Raw genomic sequence first — 22152 nt, 5'->3', positions numbered from 1 at the left:
ATCCATCCTTATACCTCTCATCTTAGCTCACCTTAAAGACTGACATAAGCAGCTTCATATACATATTCTGATATTCTCATATACGCCTATCCTGTCAGCTAGTTTCACTTTTATTTGCTAATATAACTACGGGCTTTTTCATGTTTGGGCCCTCCACACACATACCACTAGATGGCGGTACAACAGCCGTGCTGTGCTTCCTGTAACACGGCTGTTCTACCGCCATCTAGTGTAATATATATATATATATACACAGTTGCAATCAAAAAAATATTCAACCCCCCAAAGATATTAAGGATTTATCAATATATGCTTTTTCAAATAGCAAGATTCTGCTTTGGATGACTTCTTTTTATGAGTTGAGTGATACATAAAATCAGAACAGAAAATGCATGATATAGTATTTGTGTGTAACAGTATATTTTCTTAAGATAGCCATGTCACAATTATTCAACCCCTATATAATATTGTTGTTTTTAAAGCTTTCTGACAGGTTTTATGGACTAAAGTGGAGTTGAAACATAACTAAGCCTTTGAGAACTCTATAATGATCCTGTCACGGAACAGCTCCGGACCCCTCCCTGTGGGCGTGTGTCTACGTCGTCTGCGTCTTGCCGTCTGCGTCTGTGGATCCTCGTGGGTGTGGTTGTGTCTGCGTGTGTTCATTCGTCCCACCTGTGGCCCGTCTCGTAATCACTCGGGGCTCATGTAGTTTGTCTATTTAATGTGTGTTTGCGCAGTGTCGTGTCTTTAGTTTGCACGTTACATGTGTGTGTGAGTTTCAGTGTTTTCTGTGCGCGTATTGCGCAACACAAACTTCAATAAAGCAGTGACGTTGGCTGCGTATGCAAGGATCCATGTCTCGTCCTTCCCACTGCACCCCAGCGTTACAGAACGACAAGCCGCGTTGAGACACCAGGACAATGCCCGGCTATAAGCCCAAGTCCAAGAAGGGGAAGAAGAAACCCAGCAAGCGGCATCACCGCATTTCGCCCTCGTCTTCACGGGGAAGCTCGCCCATACGGGTCGGCGTCCTCGAGTGGCACGAGACGGGTACGCCACCAGAGGGTGGCCGTGGAGTAGAGGAACACCAGCCCCCGCGGGACAAGACCACGCCTACGCTGGCGCAGCTGGAGGGGGACCCGGTATGTGCGTCCTTGCTGCGTCACGCTCGGAAGCACCTGAACCCCGAGGTGGCGGAGGGGCTCCGCCAGGAGGCGGTGCGAATATGGAGGGTGTATCACCCCTCGTCCTCCAGGGAGCCCTCACCCCTGCGGGTCCACGCCGTTGAGCTCTGCGGGTTGATGAGGAACCCCGAGAGCGAGCTGGAGGAGGGGGACTCCTCAGGCGAGTAGTCGGAGCCGGACTACGGTGGAGAGGATTACCCTCCGTCGTTGGACGGTGTCTCCACCGTGGACTACGGTGGAGGGGACTACCCTCCGTCATTGGACGACGTCTCTACCGTGGACTACGGTGGAGAGGACTACCCTCCGTCGTTGGACGACGTCTCCACCGTGGGCTACGGTGGAGACTACCCTCCGTCCGAGGGCTCCGGTAGCGGAGAGGACGAGGAGAGCCTCCCCCCCTCTGAACTTTCGGTCGAGACCACGAAGGGGAAGTGGACCCCCTCTTCCGACCGCTCCAGTAACAGCGACATGGACTGTGCCTGGGGTGACAGCCCGGAGCGACCCATGGACTGGAGCCAAGGAGAAGAGGGGGAGGACATGGAGACTGAGGGGGACCGTCCGCATAGCCGCGCAGCACCCGGCACGTCAGCCGGCCGCGCAGCACCCAGTGGAGGAGCTGCAGCTACGGCTGGAGGTGGAAAGGTGCCCGCAGCTCCCGATCTCTCGCTCCTCTGGGCTCTCGTCTTGGCGCGTAGCTGGGCGCCTGTTCCATGTTTGTGTGTGCCTGTGTTCGTAAGTCTTCCCGTATGTGTGCCCAATCCGTTATTCCCTTTCGTGCCTCTGTGTGTCAGTGTGCCAGTCTGTGTGTTGGTGAACGTCCCGTTGAGTGTGTCTAACGTGTTTTCCCCCGTCTTCCCAGGGAGGGTGTTTTAGGGGGTTCGTGGCGGTCCTGCCGTCGGGGGTGACGGCTCTCGGAGGCTCGTAGACCAGCGGCTCCGGACCTGCCCGTCGGTGTAGGTTCGGGGTATTCCAGCTGCGCCGGACGCTCCGGGAGTAGCGAGCCCCTGGTGGCGGGTTCTGTCACGGAACAGCTCCGGACCCCTCCCTGTGGGCGTGTGTCTACGTCGTCTGCGTCAGTGTTTTCTGTGCGCGTATTGCGCAACACAAACTTCAATAAAGCAGTGACGTTGGCTGCGTATGCAAGGATCCGTGTCTCGTCCTTCCCACTGCACCCCAGCGTTACAGATCCTTCATTTGCTTCAGCTTTGATGCATATATAAACCCCACCCATGAAGGAATTCAAGGTGAGTTGCAATCATGGGAAAGACAAAGGAGATTCCACAAAAGCTGAGAGAGGAGATTATTTCATTGCACCTAAAGGGACTTGGGTATAAGAAGATTTCCAAAAAATATAACATCCCAAGAGACACCATTGGGAGCATTATAAGGAAGTTTAAAACTTATAGAACAGTTGCAAACCTGCCTGGCCGTGGAAGAAAACCCAAAATTTCATCAAGGGCCCTTAGCAACTTAGTCAGGACAACTAAGAAAAATCCCCGTGTGAGTGCAAGACACCTACAGAATAACCTGATGAAGGCTGGAACAAGTGCTTCAGTAGCAACTATAAGACGTACACTGAATAAAAGAGGACTTTATGGCCGGACTCCAAGACGCACTCCACTCTTAACCACAAGGAACATCAAAAGTCGACTAGAATATGCCAGGAGGAATTTGGATAAGGCTACAGAGTTTTGGGAGACAGTTCTATGGACTGATGAAACCAAACTGGAACTGTATGGACATATGGACCAACGGTATGTCTGGCGTGCGAAAGGCCAGGCTTACGGCCAGAAGAATACCATCCCCACAGTCAAGCATGGAGGTGAGTAATTGATGATGTGAGGCTGTTTTTCTGCAGCAGGAACTGGTACTCTTGATTGTGTACCTGGCATCATGGATTCTCAGAAATACCAGGCCATTTAAAAGAGGAACGTGATGGCATCTGTTGACAAATTAAACCTTGGCAATCATTGGACCTTCCAGCAAGACAATGATCCCAAGCACACCTCCAAGTCAACCAAAGCTTGGTTGAGAAAAAGATCATGGAATGTCCTGGAGTGGCCTTCTCAGTCCCCAGATCTAAACCCGATTGAAAATCTTTGGTGGGATTTAAAGAAGGCAGTTGCAGCACGGAAGCCATCAAACATCACTGAACTTGAGGCTTTTGCACGTGAAGAATGGGCCAAGATTCCAATTGAGAGGTGTAAGAAGCTTGTTAGTACTTACCAAAAACGTTTGTTGGAAGTTATAAAAGCTAAAGGATGCTCCACAAAGTATTGAAGCAGGGGGTTGAATAATAGTGCACATGCACATGTGTACAAGGAGTTACATTTTTCACTTGAACTTTAAAGTTAAGTCAACTTCTGTTGTCAAAATAACTCAAATATGTATTAATAAATACTGTTTGTTGTTTAATGTTGTTTAATTTTGTCATTTATTGTCAGTCTTTCATCCACATCTCTATAATGTCTTTGGAGTTGAGGGGGTTGAATATTTCTGATTGCAACTGTATATATATATATATATATATATATATATATATATATATATATATATATATATATATATATATATATATAGGGCCGGAGTGGGCCACTTTTTCAGCCCGGGAGTTTCATGCCCAAATCCCAAAATAATTTTTCCATCCCAATCGGCCCAAACTAGAGATTGACATGATCCGGCCCATCGGGAATCCTCCCAAATCTCCCGATTAGCCACTCCGGCTCTGTATATATATATATATATATATATATATATATATATATATATATATATATATATATATATATATATATATATGGAAACACCTGTGCTTTTTGAGGACCTGTAATTCATTTTATAGACCAAACCAAGTTTCAAATACAATACAGTGTAACGTTGCATAAGCAACGGAGCGAGGAGACAGACACAAATGCTGAGAAGAGCGAGATTTAATAAAGGGAATACCAAAATCAGGGTCGAGAAGGAATGCTTGGGTCAAACCATCGAGGGAGTCAGAACAAGAAACACTGAGCGACATAACTGGACAAGACAGGGTAACTGGATGAACAAGGCAACACGAAAGCAGACAAACAAAACCATGGATACCAGACAGGGGGAATACTGGGACTTTTATACAATGACATTTAACGAGGGACAGGTGATAACAATGACACGGGGGCGTGGCAATACACAAGGGAATCACAAGATAACCGAGTGGGGCGGGAACAACAGGCACGGGACACAGACATGAGGGAACTCGGAGTGACAGCTACGAGAGGGGGGCATGGTCATACGTGACATACAGGAAGGAAGGAAATGAAGATGACGATGGTGTGTGGTGCATGTGTGAAAAGCATGATTTACTCAACCACTTTCAGCTGTACCTACTGCAGAGCTGCTTAAGACAGTAACTGAGCCTCCTTTCTATATGTGTAGAGATTGCTGACAAGAGTTAACAACCAAATAAATTTGTTCAATCATAGTGCTACAGTATACAACCTTGTTTAGCTTAGCTCTTTGTTCCGGTAAGTTGACCTGTTGACGTGTTTGTGTGGTTTTGAAGCCGAGCTCAAAGTTAACACAAGCAGGAAGCAGAGGTGGCCACTGAACACCCTGTTCCGTAGGTATTATTAGGAATAACACGATTTTAAAAATCTGTCTATCACATCACTGATCTACTACAGTACTGCTGGAACCAAACACAGACCAAACACAGCCAGATGTTGTACCTCCTCCTCTTGCTTAGAGGTTTATTTTAGTCCCTAATAACACCCTTGACCATCCTCATATGGAACTGCTCTACCCAGTAATCCTTCTCATTATATTGGCAGGCGAATAAAACTCTGATCTGTGTTTTTTTAAGGCCTAAAAATGACTCCCAAATGCCTGGAGTGCAGCACAGAAGCTTTCCTCAAGATGAATGCGGGGTCGGCAGGCAGAGAGTAGCTGTGATTCAGAGTTTATGAAGATGGCACACTGACAGCAGCACGGTGCTTAGCAAATGTATTCAGCAAAACATCTCAGAAAGACATCACCATGCAACAGAGTCTCTGTCCAGAGACTAGAGGACCATCATTAAGATGACAAGAAACAAAACGACTTCATGTGTTTCACCAAAAGCATGTTTCATGTTTCTGTGATACACCACCAGGTTTGACAGTTTTTGTCAAGGGCCCTGAGAAACATCTGTCAATATGACAATTCAACCACAGAACAGAGAACAGAACTTTAGAACAGAGATAGTATGTGTAAATGTACACAATCACAGTATCTATAATTAAATACATAAACTGCCTTACAATCCCATATTTGATTTGTTACTTCAGATCTAATTACTCACTTCTAAGAAAACTCGCAGCTCACAGTTAGTGGTTTGGGCCTCTGTAATCGCATTATAACACATTTATTGTCTTGGCAGCAGACAGTACATCAAAACAGGCAGACGGTGTCTGGTCAGTCACAGCAGTAGCCACTGTATTCCAAATCTGACACAGGATCAGTAGTGGACAAGCACCTAGGCCTCGAACACAGGGTTGAAGAAACTGCCCACTGATCTGGACTCTGTATCATCCAGCAGTCGGCCGTAGGTTGGGCGCCTGTCACATGCAGAGAGCACACAAAACAGTCGTTAATCCATAACTTTATGGCTTATTCATTCTTTGCGGTCTGCCTATGTCATAGCATCTACTGGTATCTATTATGCAACCTGCAACTTGTGGAATGCTATCAAAACCTCCACAGGAGTGCACACACGTGTATAAGGCAACGGCTGAATAAGATGAACCTGATATAATCTTTCAGAACCTTACAGGGGCTTAACTATTTCCCTATAATACAGCAAAATGAAGACTACATGTAATACTTGCTATATTATCTCACTTACCTTATTTTGAAGTAATAGACTCCAAGCAATACAACTACTACCATAAGAGCAATGGACCCGATGACCACGCCAGCTACATTTACTGTAAAGGGAACAAAAGAACAGACGTTTTTTAGAACATGGTTGAAGAACCGTTCTTGTTAGGCTGGCAAATTCTACTTCTTCATTTTTTTTATAAGTTCACAAGCATTTTGTTGAACAAATTTCTTAAAATTGTCCATAAATATGATGTCCTGTATGGACAATTTGTTATGAGATTTATTCAGCAATTTGGCCATTCTTTCAAAACCTTTTCTCCTTTAATTCTCAGAAAAACAGGATTCAGATTAAATATATATGAAACATAAAGACCACAGGTTAACATGTGAATTACCTGAGCTCCGGGCCTCAGGTACGTTATCGTGAACATTCTTTTTGAATGCGTTGTGCTCCGTGGTAGGAAACGGCTTTTCCGTCGATGGTGTCACAACTGTCCTTGTCCTCGTACTAATTGTCGAAATGAGCAGCTGAGGTTTTGTTGTAAATGTTGTGTTAGTATCAAGATTTGTTCCAAATGTCATTGTCGTGGACACTGCTGTGGTGGAAGTGGTTGTAGTCACTGTGCTTGAGTGTTGTGTTGGTGTGCTTGGATGGGGAGATGTCCCATTGGTTGCATTATTTGCATTATTTAAAGTGGTATTTTCTGTAGTCTGTGAACTGTGCATGGTAATGGCACTGGTAAATGTAGCTACAGAAGTTGCTACCGTTGGCTCAGTTGTCGTCAAATTTTGAGGGGAACTGGTAACAGTTAATACAGTTGTGATTGTTTGGTTCCTGTCCTCAAATGTGAAGTTAGATACAGATTTATTTGTTGTCTCTAACGCAGCTGCTGTAGACGAGCTGTTAGTAAAGACTTGTGTTGACGATGATGATGATGATGATGATGATGATGATGATAATGATGATGTTGTTGTTGATGATGATGATGATGATAATGATGATGTTGTTGTTGTTGATGATGATAATGACGACGCACAACCTCTACGTAACAGCAAACCTTAAAGGAAGTAAATGATTACACATACATCTTAACACAGACTTAAGTATTCATGCTACATCACTATGTAGATAACAACAATCTAATCTCAGTTCACATTTTACATTAATTTACGTCATTTCAATTTGTCATTTAATAAAAATACATCAGTCAACGTAGACAGTCGATCAAAGGCCTATTAAAACTACCTCATTATGTATTAAATAGCTTAACTAAGACTCCGAATCACATCAATGAACTTTACTGTAAAAAATAATAAACCGTAACCATTTCTGGTCCTTATAATCAATAAGTATTCAAACGTAAAGTACCTGCTAACAGCAGAAACGAGAAGCTCACGGCTGGACGAGAAGCCATCGTTTTCCTTCGCTTGCAAGCGTAATGACGCGGTTCTCTGCTGCTCCGCGGCGCGTGCCTTCCTCCGCGCTGCTGCGAGACAGAGACTGGCGGTGACGAGGAAAGGATTTACGCGACCTTGATAAGTCAATTTCGCGTTAGGATACGCCTTTTACGAAACACGACGACTCGTTAAAAAAAATCTTTTCCCGGGATTTATTCTGATATTTTTTGTACACGACTGAAACACAATCTTAAATGTTCAGACGAGACAGTCGATTATTAAAACCACAAGTGCTCTGTAAAGCCATACGTAGTCTAACCATTTCTTTAAAATAAAAAGACCCTTAACGATACTAAAAGACACAAAGCCCCCAAAGGATTTATTTAACTTGTTTAACCTGCTTTAGTCGAGCTACTGTTTGACGTTACACTAGTTACTTTATTTCCGCGAGGTGGAGGTAAAACTTGAAATCAACCAGGAACTACAGGCTGGAAGGTACAAGCTTCAGTGTCACTGTTGTTATTACCCATACATCGCATAAGATAGGTACGCCTACGAGATAACTTATTGTGCAAAATGAAAGCAGACATGGAATATATGTAACCAGTTTATTTACAGGTAACTTAGGTAAACTTGTAAGTGTACAGTTAGAGACTATATCATTATGTATCTTATTATAGCCTATTTTACATTATTACGCCCCAGGAAGTCATCAGTGGGAAGTGTAAGGGCATTTTGCTACGGAACACTGAGGGCTGAACAAATTTATAAACCCTGATGGTTTTGATCTAAAAGAAACCTTAATAGTAAGTATCTCACAGTTTCTCAGCAACTTTTTGAATTGCAGGCAATTATGAACCAGACAGTGACATTCATTTGTGTAAAAAGCCCAGCACCTGTGTGATTAAATTAATTTCAGCCACAACACTTACTACACTAGTTGTGTTTAGAATGGAGACCCACTCACCACCCAAATAATGTGCAGACATCATCCTATGATGATGAACGCACCAGAGGATACAAACTCAGCACAATCTGGCTACAAGGATCCAGTATAATTTCTAAATAAACATATAATTCAGGTCTATGTTTAGATAGATAGATAGATAGATAGATAGATAGATAGATAGATAGATAGATAGATAGATAGATAGATAGATAGATAGATAGATAGTTCCAAGTGATGGAAGAATGTAAGAACAGGAATATGAGAAATCTGAGTGTGAGGAAAATATAATATTCCTACTGTATATAGTCTAGGCTAACAGAACATTTTAGCACCACAAATGTTCTCAGAAACTCAGTGTGAGAAAAGCTACCGAGGCTGAACTAGTCAGTGAGCTGATAAGCAGTCTCCTCAACTGCAACATTTTAGCATTCCTAAACCCTTTGAAGGAGTGACAGTAAAAGAGCAGGTAGAGTAGAGCAGGTAGAGAAGAACAGGTAGAGTAGAACAGGTAGAGTAGAGCAGGTAGAGTCTCATTCCATGAGTCACGAGCCACACCCACCTCCCATCTCTGCTGAAATGTACTGCTAATACTTTAACACAAATAGTTCTGCCTGTTATTTTGTGGGGTTTGCAGGATTGGATGCCTGAATGCCTAAATCGAATGCATGAACGAACACACACACACACACACACATTTGGTGGGATGGCTGTCACGGTCCTATTAAAGTTGAGCTTCACAACAAAACATTTACCTTCCTAGACTACAACACGTGTGTTAGGGTCAGGGTCAGATAACAAAGAGCCACATGTTGTTAACAGGTGGTTCAGCTCCAAAATATGCAATAATTATATACCAATGTTTTAGGCCACAGTCACTACTCTGTGAGAACTTGGCCTTTCACACTTATCAACAAGTTTCTAATAATGTATACATGCAAATCTACCCTGCCTTGCATACAAATCCAAAGACCTTGAATTGCAAAAATGACGATAGCTATCACCTGTGGTGCTAGCATTGTTTTTTCCAGTGACAACAATGTTCACTCGGTGCGTTTGAATAACCAGAAAACCCTCATTCCAGCATTGCGCGAGATACCATCTCAGCACCTAACCTTGTTTCTGAAATGATCAGTATCTCTTAGGAGTTTCGAGACATCTTCCAGGCATTCACACTATCCTTTGTTACTCTTGCTGTGACAACATCCAATAATATTGATGTTGTATAAAAAAATAATAATAATGAACCTATAAATTGATTTGTACATGAGTGTAAAAATGAATGATTACAGAAATTACAGGCTAAATTACGCCAAATTTGCTCTCACGGGTCACATTCCACTTTCCTCTAATATAGAATCACTTGTAGGCTGACTGTATTTACTTAAGTATTACATACTTTTAAAACCATATTATTAAATTAAATATGTAAATCATATTTGTGTTTGTTAATTTGTGCTATGTGTTTAAATGGCAGCCCTGCAAACCACAAAGCAATGTGTAAGGTGATGATCCACCTGCTCTAGATGTGTTCACAAGAACATACACAGTATTACACCGTTCCAACCCAAGAGGAGCAACATACAACCTTAGGCACAAACTACAACTCTGTAGGCATCTCTGTGGCTTTAATAAATATACTCTCCTCAAGGAGAACCCTAGATAATCTAATGAAGATGCAACACACAATGCTGGGGACCCAGGGGACTGTAATAAAATGCTACCGAAACCTGAGGCAGTTTGGATAAAAGTTGAATGGCCCCTCACGTGACTGTGGTAATTTCCACTAGTGCTGCCGCAATGATTGAAATCCTTTATTTCCAAAAGTGGTTGAAAACATGCCCATCTTGACTGATCATACGGACCCCTGGCATTATGCTCGTGTCGTGTACCAAATCACAACCGTAAAAATAGACGCATGATTACATTCGCTGGTACCATCGCAAAAAACCAAAATTCTGTATTTTAGGTGCAATGTATGAAGTTACAAATTTAGAAATTACAAAATAGGTTTGGGATATAGTCTATGTTTATTTCTAAAAAATGTAAATCATATCAGACTTTGGATACTACAATTGAGTGATCTGGAAGGCTTTTATTAAAACAGGGAGAATTTTTCCCTATTTATTTTTATATATTAACCACACAGATGATCTCAGCCTAACTCTGATTAAATAAGCGATGAAAACAGGAAAACATTCAATAGGTTTTGGTCTGAACTGCAATTGACATTTTACACCATTTTACACCACACCCATCGTTCTGGGGCAATAAAGGCAGGATATAAGACGGATCCACCCCAAGTTTCTGTCTGTCATCGTTTTAAGCATTTGCACGAGAAAGTGTGTGAAAGCGATTTTTGGCGTTCTCTGAGTATCACCTATCGATTTGACATGCGGACCCCGGGTATTTTGATATTTGGACTGGTCTTTTCACCTTGCGGATGGATCCTGAACCTGACCAGCACCGTAGCGGCCAACTGGCGCACTCTAACCAGTGTGGCTGGACAATCTGTAGACACCGTGGTGAACCAAGGAATTTGGGATATTTGTTATTCTCTCACTACATCGACTCAAATCACCTGTAATAAACGAGACACAGACTCGTTATATTTCAGTAACCAAATCATTACGATTGCACAGGGTATGATGGTGGCGTCGTTGGTTGTGACTGCTATTGGACTTGCAATCGTAACGCCAGGAGCGCGATGTTGGAGTAACCAGAAACCTCGGTGGGTGCTCGCTAGCATGGGCGGTCTTCTGATCTTCTGCTCGGGCGTCTTGACCATTATTCCCATCGCGTGGTACACCCGGTTACTGCCCAGTCTTAACACAACAACCACCTTTGTAAACCCCCAAAGCCCGCAGATAAATGTGGGATACTGTATCGTGCTGGGCTACATCGGGGGCATCATGGAGGTCCTGGCTGGTGTTGTCCTATTCGTTGGAATATGCAGATGTTGCGGAGGTCGAAACCGCGGAGAGTACCCCGTGCATACTAACCCCCCTATAACGACTACTAGACCTAGACCGACACAGCATGCAAGAACGCACGTGCCAAGAAGCATCAGCACGCGCAGCAGTTCGAGTGTGCCGTACTCACGGAACGCACTGGACGACGACCTGGACTTTCCACGAGCAAAAGGTCACCACGGAAAGGGAACGGTCAATCCATCTTACAGTGGAAGACCATACGATGCAGATTTATAAATCAGGGAAGGACATTTGTCGTGACTTAGTCTTGTTTTCTTTCTTAAACACATGCTATCTGTCATTTGTTAGTATACGTTAAGTATATTATTTCTACTAAAAACTGACAGAATGTCAAACGTCCCGGACCTCTTCTTGAGCTCTGAAGTCGATCCGGTTTTATGAAGGGATACCAGAAGGTTGAAGGGATACCAACAGACTGAAATGTTCAAACTTTGACTTACAATGTTTAGTTTATAAGTGCTCCTCCACCAACAGATGTCATTCTGATGTTTGTTGTGTAACATCATCGCTCTTCACAGTGACACATCAATAACTCAGGTTATAATGGTCTTTAATATGGTAAAGGATAATTATAATGTGAATATCTACTTTATTTATCGATTTCACACTACTTGCAAAAAATATGTCATCTATAATAACTTGTTTTTATTGTCAGAGTTAAGATCAAATATATCACTTATATTTTCATCACCTTTAATACATGAGACTTTATTATGTAGTACCACAAAGCTTCAAACTGCCTTTGTATGTTTTGAATTTACAGATTCATCAGAGGTGTATTTTAATGTTTGACTGCATAAATTACAATTGACACTGCGTGTTGCTTATTTTTAAATATCAAAGTTTATGGAAAAAGAAATAAATACCAAGGAGGTTATTAATTACATAAAACAGCCGAAAATATTTTTTCTTTAATCCAGTGCGACTGGTTTGACTGTCCAGAAGGAAGGAAGGAAGCAGCCCATAATAGGAAATATATTCGACCGTTAAATGGTTTTGTTCCTTGTTTCAGTAGTTTTTTATAAGGTATAAAACCACTGAGCAAAAAGATAAAATGTTTGGCAGTTAATAATTTGTAGAATGTGCTCAGTAATTATAATCACACATGGTAGACACCGTCAAATAGTTTTGAATGTGTTGTAAGATTGTGATGTGAGTTTAGTATCCAGTCCTAATGTGTGCACTCTTTATTTTTTCCACCTCTTGCACATGCACATGTGTCTTGTTAGCGTGTGTATCAAGTGTGCGTCTGTGTCGTGTATGTTGCTCGTCCTTTGGAGTCCCCTGCGCTAAGCGCTGTCGCTGTATGTCCAAATAAATGTCTTCGTTAAACCTGCTCTCATCGCGACATGCTGTTTTTGCCTCGACTCCTTACACAAAGGGGATCGATAAATCAGCAGCATATGTGTCTTAAAAGAAGTGGCATTTAAAAATAACTGGAAGCTAGTCAATATACAGAAAAAAATTGTCCAGATTACAGATTCATATAGTTCATAAGATAATATGAAACAATTTAAAGAAAAATCTTTTGTTTTAATAAAAAAAACTAATCACCACACTTTCTATGGCCACATCACCTTTAATAAATGAACCTCCATGAAACCTGGCATTCTGAGGGCTGGAGCATTTGAAGTTATGCTACGTCGTCTGTGTCAGATGACGTTCATCTTCAGACCAGCCTTAAGCCCAGCCAAAATATTGGTGGAAAGAAATCTCGTATTCATCAGTCCATCAGTTGTTTTGAAATCATTCTCTGATATTTCAGAACTGAATTTTTCTGAAATCAAATAAAGAAAAATATAATTTCTGTAAATAGTAGTTTATATTAGTAGGCTACTACATCTCCAGAATAAAATCATGTAAAATTACAAATGTGAAAGATTAAAAGTTATGTTGTCTCTGAAATCTGATTTATTACGATTGTCCTTATATTATTTCATTCATTAAACACTGAAAAGCATCAACCACGTATGATATAATCTGATTTAAAAATCATGCAATACAATGAGTGTTCTAATCCCTTCCACACTAAATAGGATGCTATCAGTTTTTACTTTTTGATATAAGTTTTCATTTATCCAGTTTCAGAAGGAAAAGTAAACACCATTTAACTGCTCTGGGAAAGGTTTTATTTAACTGGGGCTCTGGTTGTGCATTATAAACAAATCACCACAGTGGGTCTGAGCAGAGATGACGGGGAACGACTCACTCACCTTAGTTTGTCACCTTACAGTTTTTCTTGGTTGCTTTGCATTTTGCAGATCAGAATCGAATTTCTCAAAATTACTTGTCCAGCCTCCATAAAACCAATTGCTCAATCATTTTAAACAAATACCAATTGTTTGACATAATCAAATGATTTTACACAACTGCTGTTTTCTTCCTTATCAATTACTTTTGTCATGTCGATCAAAATATATTATACTTGTTCTGTGTTGAATAGTCCTGCCCCCCAAACATATTGGCAATACTTCACTGCACACGTCATTACATTCAAAAGGTCTGATCCAGTTGTCATAACCTGTGAAGTATAATTTATAGGGGAGAGTTCAACAGTTCTACAAAACGGCTCTTTAACGACACTAAAAAGACCTAAAGCCTCTGTTATGTTTCTGCTGATTTTGCACGTGGCGTTTGTTTATGTTTTATGTTTTGGTTCTTTTATTTCACGTGACTGATTTAAAGTATGTGCCTCACTCTCCACGACTCCGCTGTGTAATGTCCTTATGGTCTGTCGTTTATGAAGCACTTTGTTTTTGGTGTTTATCATGAGTGTGGGTCATTGATGAATGTTACGTTGGCTTTCTTGTTCGTTAACGTGTTCATTTCATTAAACCCATCAGCAGGAAGCTCGCGTTTGTTTCCTTTATATGTATAAAAAGAACTGCTTAGATGGTTATCAAGAATTCTCAGTCCGGAAGAACGCAGTCCTAGGTAGATTATTCTCAGATATTCTCAAAAACTCAGTGTGAGAAAAGCTGCTCCGACTGACCTAAATTATTGAGTTGATAAGCACGCTTCCATCATTCCATAAACACACACACACGCACATAAACGTATCAGAGCGATCACGTTTGCCCACTGTGTGGTGCTATTTAACTTAAAACATTGAAACACGTACGGATGAAAAAAGAAATACTTAATGTTAAGAAGCAGTTGTGGCCCAAAAATATTCAGTAGGCTAATTCAGGCCACAGTGTGACTATTTTGTGAGAACTTCGCATTGCACATTTATGAATAAAGCCAAGTTCCCAATTATATATGTATGTAAATGCAGCCTGCCTTACATACAAATCCAAAGCAGCAAATCTGATGATCTACAAAAAATGACGATAGCCATCACACGTGGTGCTAGCTTTGCTTAAAAATAGCTCCGGGGCCTCCATTCCGGCAATCTGTTAGATTGTGCCTCAGCACATGACCTTGTTTTATGAAAAGATGAACTGAGTTTCCAGACACCGCTGTATTCTTTCTTGACCATATGTAATAGTGAAAAGCAATGAAATGAAATTAATCCATTCACATGGGCAGCTTTAACAAGCTGCACTAACAAATGCACTGTCCACTTGAGAAAAACCATAGATAATCTCACGAGAAAGAAAAGTCGCTGATTTTGGTCAGTAGGCTATACCCAACTCACCTGCTAAACTGAATTTCTGGTACCCGTGGAATTAAGTTGTGGCTTACGGAGTCCGTAAAATACTTTCAGCACACAGTGCAGAACCCAGGGGACTGTAATAAAATGCTACCGAAACCTGAGGCAGTTTGGATAAAAGTTGAACAGCCCCTCACGTGACTGTGGCAATTCCCACTAATGTTTTCGGAACTTTTGAAATCCTTTATTTAAAATAATAAAGAAAAGCAGACTATTTTTAACAAGTCAGATGTAGCAAGAAGATTTATTCAAGTAACGTGGGACACTTTTTTAGCCAAATAGATCGTTTTATTTTTCAAAATACGTCAGACCACTAAAACATAACATACTGATACACATTGACCACTGTAGCGATGAGAGCTGGAACATTTGTTTAAATTCAGCGAGACATTTCTTTTCTTTATTTTACAGAGATTAGCCATACAGATTATCGCAGCCTGTCTGCGGTCACATAACCAATAACACTATTAACTAAACGATTGTCTTGAAAACGAATGGAAAAAAAAAACATGCGATGAAAACCAGTTTTGGTTGAACTGCGTGTGTTTGACATTTACACCACACCCATCCTTACAGGGCAATAAAGGTATTATAACAGGATCCACCCCAACGTCAGTCTGACTTCTTCTTTAAGCCTTGGGACCATGCTTTGGAGTTAATGTGTGAGAAGCGAGTGTAGGCGCTCTCCGTGAAACAACTACCGACTTGAAATGCGGACCCCGGGTATTTTGATATTTGGACTGGTCTTTTCACCTTGCGGATGGATCCTGGACCTGACCAGCACCGTAGCGCCCGGCTGGCGCTCTCTATCCAGTGTGGCTGGACAATCTGTAGACACCGTGGTGAACCAAGGAATTTGGGATATTTGCTATATTCACACCACATCAAATGAAGTCACCTGTAATAAACGAGACACCGACTCGTTATATTTCAGTAACCAAATCATTACGATTGCACGGGGTATGATGGTGGCGTCGTTGGTTGTGACTGCTATTGGACTCGCAATTCTAACGCCTGGAGTGCGATGCTGGAGTAACCAGAAACCTCGGTGGGTGCTCGCTAGCATGGGGGGTCTTTTGATCTTCTGCTCGGGCGTCTTGACCATTATTCCCATCGCGTGGTACACCCGGTTACTGCCCAGTCTCAACACAACAACCACCTTTGTAAACCCCCAAAGCCCGCAGATAAATGTGGGATACTGTATCGTGCTGGGCTACATCGGGGGCATCATGGAGGTCCTGGCTGGTGTTGTCATATTCGTTGGAATATGCAGATGTTGCGGAGGTCGAAACCGCGGAGAGTACCCCCAGCATACTAACCCCCCTATAACGACTTCTAGACCGGCGCGACCGACACCACGTCCAAGAACGAACGTGCCGAGAAGTGTCGCCAGTAGTATTTCGAGTGTCCCGTACTCACGGAACACACTCGACGACGACCTGGACTTTCCACGTCCGAAAAGTCATTACGGAAAAGGAACCGTCAATCCATCTTACAGTGGAAGACCATACGATGCAGATTTATGAACCAGGGAAGCAACTTAGTCGTAACATAGTCTTGTTTTCTTAATCCCATGATGATTGATATATGGCAGTACACATATTTCTTCTAAAAACGGACAATGTTTACAGCTCGGGACCTACGCTCGCGCTTTGAAGTCGATCCAGACTATGTAAAGGACTGAAACGTTCATACTGTGAATTACAATGTGTAGTTTATGAGCACTTCCGCCACGACCTGTGATTCTGACGCATCGGTCTTCAGTGTCACAGAAAAAAAAACATGTAATTGTAAGGTGAATATCTTTCTAATGCCTGATTTCTTCCTAGTTGTGAAAATATCTATATTTGTGTATATTGTCAGGGCTAAGATCAAATCTATCATTTATCCTTATTTAATTCTGTTGTCTTAACATCTAGTCCTGTGATGCTGGAAACTGACTTTGTTTTAAATTTACAGATTCACCAGAAATGTATATTAATGTTTGACCATATAAATAAACAAGTCACATTACTTGTTGCTGCATTTTAAATATCTAAATATATGGAAACAGAAATGAATACTAAGGAGATTAGTAATGCTTTAAATAGCCAAAAAGATTATTCATCTTTTATCCAGTGTGACTGGTTTGTCTGGTCTTCTGCTCTCTATACGTTAGGAAAATAGCCTATGAGAGTGGGGAATGGAGCCAGTCCTTGTTTCAGTGGCTTGTTAGAAGTTATAAAACCATTGGCAAAGTGGTACATGGAGTCTCTTCAGTTCTTGAGATCAATGTTTAACAATGTAATGTTTATAATATAAACACAACCAACTTATTTTGAATGGGTTGTAAGCTTCAAGCACAAATTATTTTGTAAGGTCACGATGCGAGTTGAGATCAGGATGTGTGTGTGTGTGTGTGTGTGTGTGTGTGTATGTATGTATACATACACACACGCACACTATATTGCCAAAAGTATTCACTTACCCATCCAGATTTTTGTAACCAGGTGTTCCAATCACTTCCATGGCCACAGGTGTATTAAATTAAGGCATGCAGATTGTTTTTACAAACATTTGTGAAAGAATGGGTCACTCAATCTCTGTGATTTCCAGTGTGCAACAAATCCAGTAGTGAAATTTCCTCGTTCCTAAATATTCCACAGTTAATTGTCAGCAGTATTACAAGAAAATGGAAGTAATTTGGTATGACAGTAATGGCTACAAAGTGATGGAACGGGGGCAGCGGATGCTGAAACACATAGTATGAAGAGGTCAGCAACTTTCTGCAGAGTCAATCACTACATACAGCCAAACTTAATGTGGACTTCAGATTAGCTCAAGAACAGTGTGCAGAGAAATTGCAGAGAACTTCATGGAATGGGTTTCCATGTTCGAGCAGCTGCATGCAAGCCATACACCACCAAGTGCAATGCAAAGCATCATATGCTGCCACTGGACTCTGGAGCAGTGGAGGCGCGTTCTCTGGAGTGATGAATCGTGTTTCTCCATCTGGCAATCTGATGGACGAGTCTGGGTTTGGCTGTTGCCAGGAGAATGGTACTTGTCTGACGGCACTGTGCCAAGTGTAAAGTTTGGTGGAGGGGGGATTATGGTGTGGGGTTGTTTTTCAGGAGCTGGGCTTGACCCCTCAGTTCCAGTCAAAGGAACTCTGAATGCTTCAGCATACCAAGACATTTTAGACAATTCCATGCTCCTTTGTGGGAAGAGTTTGGAGTCCCCTTCCTCTTCCAACCTGACTGTGCACCAGTGCACAAAGCAAGGTCCATAAAAACATGGATGGCAGATTCTGGTGTGGATGAACTTGACAGGCCTGCACAAAGGCCTGACCTCAACCCAATAGAACACCTTTGGGAAGAATTAGAGTGGAGAGAGCATATGTGACCTTACAAATGCACTTCTGGAAGAATGGTCAAAAATCCCCATAAACACACCTTGTGGACAGAAGAGTTGAAGCTGTTCTAGCTGCAAAGGGTGGACCAATGTCATATTGAACCCTACGGATTAGGAATGGGATATCACTTACTCTCATATGTGAGTCAAGGAAGGTGCGCGAATAATGTTGGCAATATAATGTGATGAATCTGTAAATTTAAAACAGTCAGTTTAAAGTCATATTTATCATCATCTTTACTGCTTAATCCCACGGGGTCAGGGGGGGTTGGAGCCAATCCCAGCATCATTGGGCGAGGGCAGGGAACACCATGGGCAGGTCGCCAGTACACCATACGGCCAACACACACACGCTCCCACCTACGGGCAATTTAGAATGACCAATCAACCCAACACACATGTCTTTGGACTGTGGGAGGAAACTGGAGTACCTGCAGAAAACCCACACAGGCACAGGGAGAACATGCAAACTCCACACAGAGCAGCCCAGACAGAGAACCGAACCCAGACCACCTTGCTGTGAGGCAACAGCGCCAACCACCACACCACACCACCATACTGCCCACTCATATTTTTCTTTAAATATATTTATTATATCATTATTAACATGAATATATAAAACATCACCACTACATGCTTTCAATGGCCACATCACCTTTAATAAATGAAACTCCATGAAGCCTCTGGCAATATGAGAGCTGGAGCATTTGAGTGCGTAATGTTGCTTTTATCATGAGACTTATAAAGAATCCCAATAAAATGTTTCAACATCAGTGTTCCAGATAAGGCAAAACCTCCCCAAAGTCACTCCCTCAGACAATGTTGACACAGTTCATCATGCTCGTGAGCCAATGAGCAGGCTGTTTCTTTTTCTTTTTGACCAGTCAGATCAGAGGCCATGTAAAGATCAATCACAGCAAATCACCAAAGTGCTTGCCATGAATACTCATTGCTGACATTTTAGGTCGAGTTTATTAGCAATACGAGTTGTGCTGCACCTACCACAAATTTGATATTACACTCAAATGGCTACTGAGTACTGAGTTAATACATATAAGTGGTTGTGCCACCGATAGTTGAAATCATTGCGGGTTAAACACTTCCTAATTTCTCACTTGTAATTACAATTCCTTAAGACGTAACTTTACAACTACACAGATAAAAAATAAAACGCACCTTGAACCCAAGCTCACAGTGCTGTACAACACACGGAAGAATTTGGATCACAAATTCTCTCACTACTGCAGCCCCTCCTCAGTGTTCCCATATATTTGTTCCATCTGTGCAAATCTGACTGGGGTTCAGTGACTATATGAGCACTCCAGTCTCGCTGCATTACCAGTTCACAAGAAGCAATTGTGTCCAGTTTATAAGTAAGCAGTGCAATGCAAAATGAGCATGAGCATGTCATAGCTGTAACTTATTATTACATTATAATGTCATTATTCTTTAGCAGCCGGAAAGCAAATAAGCATCAGCACGTACGAGCGGGATACCTGCCCTGCCTAAAAAGACGCGTGCGGGGTTGTGTTAAAAGCACCACACACTTTTAAAAGCATGCTTCCAAGCGTGTGAAACAAGCAAAGTGAAGCAGCAGTGGGTCCACTTTGCTGAGGTACAGACGCTTCAAATTCTTGGGAGTCTTATTTTTGTTCCTGTTGTGAAAGAGAGAGACGGAGGAAACCAACATGAGACAGAAACAGTCTGTATTACCACAGCGTTCGAGGATTTGGTCCGTTGTTGTGACTAACCGGTTCTGTGGTGTGGGAAAGAAGCACTCCGTTTCCTCCATCTTTCTGCTTCCTATTGGCACAATGAGAGTCAGTGTTAAAATGAACTAGGATGCTGTCAGTGGCATCAACATGCAGAAACTGTAGTCACACAGTCAGGAACAACATGGTTGACTGAAAATATTTAATTTCCGCCAAAGCGCTACGGCAAAAACATGTCACACAAGTCAAGTTTGTCAAAGAGAAAAACAGCGGGGGGGGGGGGGGGGATAGAGAGATAGAGAGAGAACAAGAGAATTATAGTGAGGAGAGAGAGGCACACACAAGCAGATGCCAACAAGATCTCACCATGCCGCGGCCTTCCTCCTCTGTCGAACAAAGGCGAACACGAAGGCTAGGATGATGAAGGCAAGCACGCACGCCAGGAAGCCCAGCGTGAGTGGGATGGACAGGCCGCCATTGACAGTCTCCATACAGCTGTGCCCTTTGTAGCCAAGCATACAGTCACAGGCCGGCAGGCCGTTCAGCATGACACATTCACCACGGTCATGGCAGCGCTCAACCCTACACACCATCTGGGTCCGATCCAGAACTGCACTTTTCAAAGGTTCAGTGGTGAGGATGGGCATGTTGGTGTTGGTTTGGTACAGCAGGCCAAAAGCCCTATTGGGTGATAACACCACATTAGTTTTCACTGCACAATATTTTCTACATTTGTGTGAATACACAAAACTGTGTTCATGAGTTTGCCAACAATTGTGAAAGTGAACTTTCCTTTCTGTGACATACAAGTACAGGGCTTAAAATAATCAAACCACCATAGCTGCTGTGTTACGCTTAAACATCTGGAGTTCATGCTAGTTAACATCAACATACCAGACAATCTTGCAATCAACATTCAGATCAGATATAGACATTGGTAGCCCTGAATTCCTTTTTTAATGTTGTTTTTTTATGTTTTGAATGGTCCAAAACTTATACAATTATATAGATATGTTTTGAGATATATCTGTACACTCCACAGCTCGTCAATGTCTTGCGAAAAGACGGACAGAGAAATATACCTGCAAACTCACCAGTTGTTAAAATGCAAGGATCAAGACTCAGTCCTATCAAGAATCCACGTTATCGGTCCAGATGCAAGATGGTAGTATTAACTTTTTAAGTATAGTACCTTTCTCATGCAGCGTTTGAGAAAATGCTTCTGTAGAGAGAAACACAGACAGTGGAGCACAAAGACAAGTCAACTCTTGCACAGCGGTGAATACCTGCGTTCAGGAAGGACCGTACATAGCTGCCCCTCCCTGGCCCAACGTTGTTCTCTGGTCCACCCATCGGACCTGAAATCAGAGGTAAACCTCACAAACAAACGCCGGGTATTAAAATAACAATGCTGTACTCGTTTCGAAACAAAATACTCTCCGGTATTTCGTAACATGTCGGACTTCCACCATTTATTTTGTGTTCTTTTGCATATCTTGGTTTCCAGCATGACCGAGTCTAAAATAAGCTTATACAGCAAGTAACGTAAACCTCAACACATCGTATTCAAAACACCATATTTGCACAGCGCTGCGAGGTTACAGCTTTGACTGCGTTATCAATTTTTGTTATGATTTCATTTTTCAGTCCCTCTCCACTTCTTAAAGGTCACTGCAAACAATTCACAAGTGCAAAACCCCAACAGTGAGGATATATTAGCAGACACATTCTTGAGGCGATGATTACTACAGTCGGTTGCAGGTGCAGTGTGTCTACACTCGGGTCAGGTATCAGGCTGTACAGCACGAGGCTTCCCCCTTTGACGTGATTTACAGCAGACACCGTGCCAGCTTTGGCTCGCGCCACCGGTACTACTGATATCCACCACGTGCGTGAACTGTCTAGACTACTTCCACTACTTTTCACAGATTAAGATTTAGGATGGTGCCTAGATTTGAGATTGAGTTATTTAGACGACCATATTTTCACTCAAATCTACAAGCAATACGTGGAACTAGCTTTAAAG

The 22152-nt window shown here is 42.2% G+C and overlaps 3 protein-coding genes and 1 long non-coding RNA gene across 4 annotated transcripts; 2 read left to right on the top strand and 2 right to left on the bottom strand.

The window, feature by feature from the left end:
* Nucleotides 1-5157: 5157 nt before the first annotated feature.
* LOC143525548 (uncharacterized) lies at nt 5158-7935 on the bottom strand. The gene is made up of 4 exons (XR_013133696.1): nt 7399-7935; nt 6425-7087; nt 6052-6133; nt 5158-5764 (listed from the first exon to the last, which is right to left on the bottom strand). It is a non-coding gene; the product is annotated as an uncharacterized LOC143525548 (long non-coding RNA).
* Nucleotides 7936-10695: 2760 nt separating this feature from the next.
* On the top strand, nt 10696-12703 carry LOC143525547 (claudin-23-like). Its single transcript, XM_077019617.1, has one exon. The coding sequence runs from the start codon at nt 10767-10769 to the stop codon at nt 11580-11582; it is 816 nt and encodes a 271-aa protein (XP_076875732.1). The 5' UTR covers nt 10696-10766; the 3' UTR covers nt 11583-12703.
* Nucleotides 12704-15624: 2921 nt separating this feature from the next.
* On the top strand, nt 15625-17393 carry LOC143525545 (claudin-23-like). The gene has a single exon (XM_077019615.1). The coding sequence runs from the start codon at nt 15732-15734 to the stop codon at nt 16545-16547; it is 816 nt and encodes a 271-aa protein (XP_076875730.1). The 5' UTR covers nt 15625-15731; the 3' UTR covers nt 16548-17393.
* A 748-nt stretch (nt 17394-18141) lies between these two features.
* On the bottom strand, nt 18142-21693 carry LOC143525546 (uncharacterized). Its single transcript, XM_077019616.1, has 4 exons — nt 21221-21693; nt 20493-20807; nt 20166-20217; nt 18142-20069 (listed from the first exon to the last, which is right to left on the bottom strand). Exons 2-4 carry the CDS (start codon nt 20771-20773, stop codon nt 20058-20060), a joined length of 345 nt encoding a protein of 114 aa, XP_076875731.1. The 5' UTR covers nt 20774-20807; nt 21221-21693; the 3' UTR covers nt 18142-20057.
* Nucleotides 21694-22152: the final 459 nt, after the last annotated feature.

Source organism: Brachyhypopomus gauderio, chromosome 10, assembly GCF_052324685.1.
Source record: "Brachyhypopomus gauderio isolate BG-103 chromosome 10, BGAUD_0.2, whole genome shotgun sequence".
NCBI classification, from domain to species: domain Eukaryota; kingdom Metazoa; phylum Chordata; class Actinopteri; order Gymnotiformes; family Hypopomidae; genus Brachyhypopomus; species Brachyhypopomus gauderio.
The sequence above is the reverse complement of the archived record's forward strand: the minus strand, read 5'-3'. Positions and strand labels throughout refer to the sequence as shown.

Excerpts from the sequence above, each read along its gene's own strand:
- LOC143525547 (XM_077019617.1), top strand. The coding sequence starts at position 10,767 with ATGCGGACCCCGGGTATTTTGATATTTGGACTGGTCTTTTCACCTTGC.
- LOC143525545 (XM_077019615.1), top strand. The coding sequence starts at position 15,732 with ATGCGGACCCCGGGTATTTTGATATTTGGACTGGTCTTTTCACCTTGC.
- LOC143525546 (XM_077019616.1), bottom strand. The coding sequence starts at position 20,773 with ATGCCCATCCTCACCACTGAACCTTTGAAAAGTGCAGTTCTGGATCGG. Across the intron at positions 20,218-20,492 it reads AGGAGGAAGGCCGCGGCATG|GAAGCAGAAAGATGGAGGAA; the intron begins GTGAGATCTTGT and ends TTGTGCCAATAG.